The 3,202-nt window shown below is 32.7% G+C and overlaps 1 protein-coding gene across 1 annotated transcript; it reads left to right on the plus strand.

Moving 5' to 3' along the window:
* Positions 1–457: 457 nt before the first annotated feature.
* LOC139868384 (secreted RxLR effector protein 161-like) lies at positions 458–1,189 on the plus strand. The gene has a single exon (XM_071856718.1). The coding sequence runs from the start codon at positions 458–460 to the stop codon at positions 1,187–1,189; it is 732 nt and encodes a 243-aa protein (XP_071712819.1).
* The last annotated feature ends 2,013 nt before the right edge of the window (positions 1,190–3,202 follow it).

The following is a 3,202-nucleotide window of genomic DNA, read 5'->3' on the forward strand; positions in this document are numbered from 1 at the left end:
CATTAAACCTATATCTCACCAACTTTATGTTGACGTTTTAAGCATGTTTATTCTCAGGTGATAACTAAAAGCTTCCTCTGCAACATGTTGAATTTAAGCAAGATCTTGAGTATGCATATTTGTGTCAAAAATAAAACTGCATATCGGAGGATTTGTAATGTAAAATATGTTGGAAGTCGTATTGTTATTATCACATGTAAAGTTTGTAAGTATAAGATTATCGCTAAACGATAATCATTATTATCTTGTTTAAACCTTGTATTTGTAATAAAAGTTATGGTTTGTATTGTAAAAACGAATGCAGTTTTTGAAAAACGTCGCATATAGAGGTCAATACCTCGCGATGAAATCATATGTTATTGTATTTGTCCTTATGGTTAAGGTCGGGTTATGACAAAAGCGGCTAATCGGCTTGAGCCAAAGTGCATATATTGAAAAGATTCTAAAACGATTCAAGATGCAAGATTCTAAACGCGGATTTTTGCCAATATCACATGGTACAATATTGAGCAAGTCTCAAAGTCCTAGCACAAATGATGAGCTTAGACGAATGAATGGAACTCCATATGCTTCTGCAATTGGATCCATTATGTATGTCATGGTATGCACAAGACCAAACATATCGTATGCTTTGAGCATGACGAGTAGATACCAACAAAATCCAGGTGAACGCCACTGGATGGCTGTCAAGAACATCCTAAAGTACTTAAGAAGGACTAAAGATATGTTCATAATTTACGGTGGTGTGGAAGAAGATCTTACTGTAAAGTGCTACACAGATGCTAGCTTCCAAACTGATAGAGATGATTCACGATCACAATCTGGATATGTCTTTATCTTGAATGGAGGAGCTATAACTTGGAAAAGTTCTAAGCAGAAAGTAGTTGCACAATCTACTACAGAAGCTGAATACATTGCTGCATCGGAAGCAGCACAAGAGGCTGCGTGGATGAAAAAGTTCATTGCTGATTTAGGGGTGATGCCAAGCATAGAAGACCCCATAGAAATATCTTGCGACAATAATGGTGCTATTGCTCAAGCAAAAGAACCTAGATCGCATCACATCACCAAACATATCCTTAGGAGATTCCACTATATACGTCACATAGTGGGAAACGGAGATGTTTGTATTCGTAAAGTTCACACAGATCAAAACCTTGCTGATCCTTTTACAAAGGCTTTGGCATAATCAAAACACGAGGGTCATGCTCGGTGCATAGGGCTTCGTAATGTTAATGATTGCAATGATTTGTAATTTAGTATTATGATATTTTGGAACATTTATTCAACATTTATATTAAATGATATGATGTATTTGGAGATAATCATACTCATTAATAATTATTGTGTTCTTTATTAGTATGTTTAAATCCTTGAATAACCCCGTTATTCAAAAACGTCCATAGTCGATCACAACTATGGGAATAGTTGTGAGTTAAGACTAATGTGAATAAGTTGGTTGACTTTCATGAAGATGAAAGTAGAGCAAGGGAGTTGCAACAAAATTCAACTATGTTTATTGAAGAATAAACATTGGACATGACCCGCTTTTAAGATCACTTCATGGATCGATGTCATAAGTGATTCTTAAAAATGGTAATATCTTTATATCCTTAGACCGTAGATACATATTGGGTCTTAAGTGTGAGGATTGTTATACTTTAACATAGTCAAACATTGTTCTTTAGCCAGGCAATCATAAAAGCTATTGTTAAGTATAATATGAGACACATGAGAGACGTGTGTAGTCTAGATGGGATTTGTTCCTCTCATCTAGATGAGAGATTGACATCTATGGGCCCCTCGATGATTTAAATTAATTAAGATGCGTGGCCACGCTTAAACTATATTGATGTATCCAATGGTGTTTGTTTTATCACTTTCAATCTTGATCGAGTAACATAATGTATGAGCTAAATATGAGATTGATTACTATCCATGTCTCATGCTCAACGTGATGTCAGTAACAAAGGGATAACTGATACCTTACCTATATATTGATTTGAAGTTTAAACTTAAGAATCAATGGATGCTCGGAATGACACATTTTCAAGTGTTGTTAGGGGCAGTGGCATGTTTCTAGACGTTTAACACTGTCTGTGTTGACATATGTTGAATCCTGTGCAAGTGGGAGATTGTTGGTTATTAATGCCCAAGACACAACTTATGTCTATACTACTAATGACGTTTGAACCTAAAGGGTCACACACAATGAGCAAATAAATATCAATTATATATTTGAATATGATTCGTATATTACAACCTTATTATTCATGTTGTGAGATTGTTATTTAATATAAATAATAATACTACAATTGTATGAGAATGCATACAAATATATAAACATGTATGTGTGTAAGTAACAAGTATATTACTTACTTGTTTCCATCTTATTAACTAAGTAAATACAATAGTTTTGTAAAATTGTTTGTATATTATTAACTAGTTGGTAGGTCATGCATGGATATACTTTACATTACATTATGTAAGAATACAAGTAAAGTAAAATGATGAAAGAATGTCTTTCATGATGACTTGTTGCCTTTCATGATTAAAGTGAAATGATTATGCATTGCTTTTTATAATGACTAGTTTGTGTGTTTCTTTAAATGTATGAGAACATACGTACATTATCATAAGAGTTAAAAAACACACATTTGAAAGTATTATCAAAAGAGTTACTTACAATATATTCTAAGTTTTCTTTCAAGTTTGGAAGAGTTACTAATAGAACGATATAGTTTTAAAATAAGAAATAAGAAAGGTTGTTTTCTTATACTTGTTTTCAAGGGTTGTGAAGGACTAGCATCCGGTTGATATTGGAGTTTACTTTCATGTGGATTACCGATAGAGGGAGGCTACTTTGGTTCCTAAATTCTTAGCATCCATAACTTCTCAAGTTCAAAGTCTTCAAAGGTTGTAGTCTTTAAACTCACTATTTATTATTTAGTTTTCTTAACAACATGCAATTGGATCCTTGGTGGGGAGTTTTTGAAAGGTTTAAAAATTGTTGTACATGCTTCCGCTGCTAAATAGTTTTATGAAAAATCATACAAACCCCTTCAATAGCATCAATCTAGGTTATACATGCATAATATACTAATAATTTAACTCTAATTACACTAGAAATTAACAAAATTAAATTAGGTAAAAATTAGCTCAAGAACATTAAAATTGAAATTTAAAAAGTTTTAAGGATGTA

Source organism: Rutidosis leptorrhynchoides, chromosome 9 (assembly GCF_046630445.1).
Source record: "Rutidosis leptorrhynchoides isolate AG116_Rl617_1_P2 chromosome 9, CSIRO_AGI_Rlap_v1, whole genome shotgun sequence".
Classification (NCBI taxonomy): domain Eukaryota; kingdom Viridiplantae; phylum Streptophyta; class Magnoliopsida; order Asterales; family Asteraceae; genus Rutidosis; species Rutidosis leptorrhynchoides.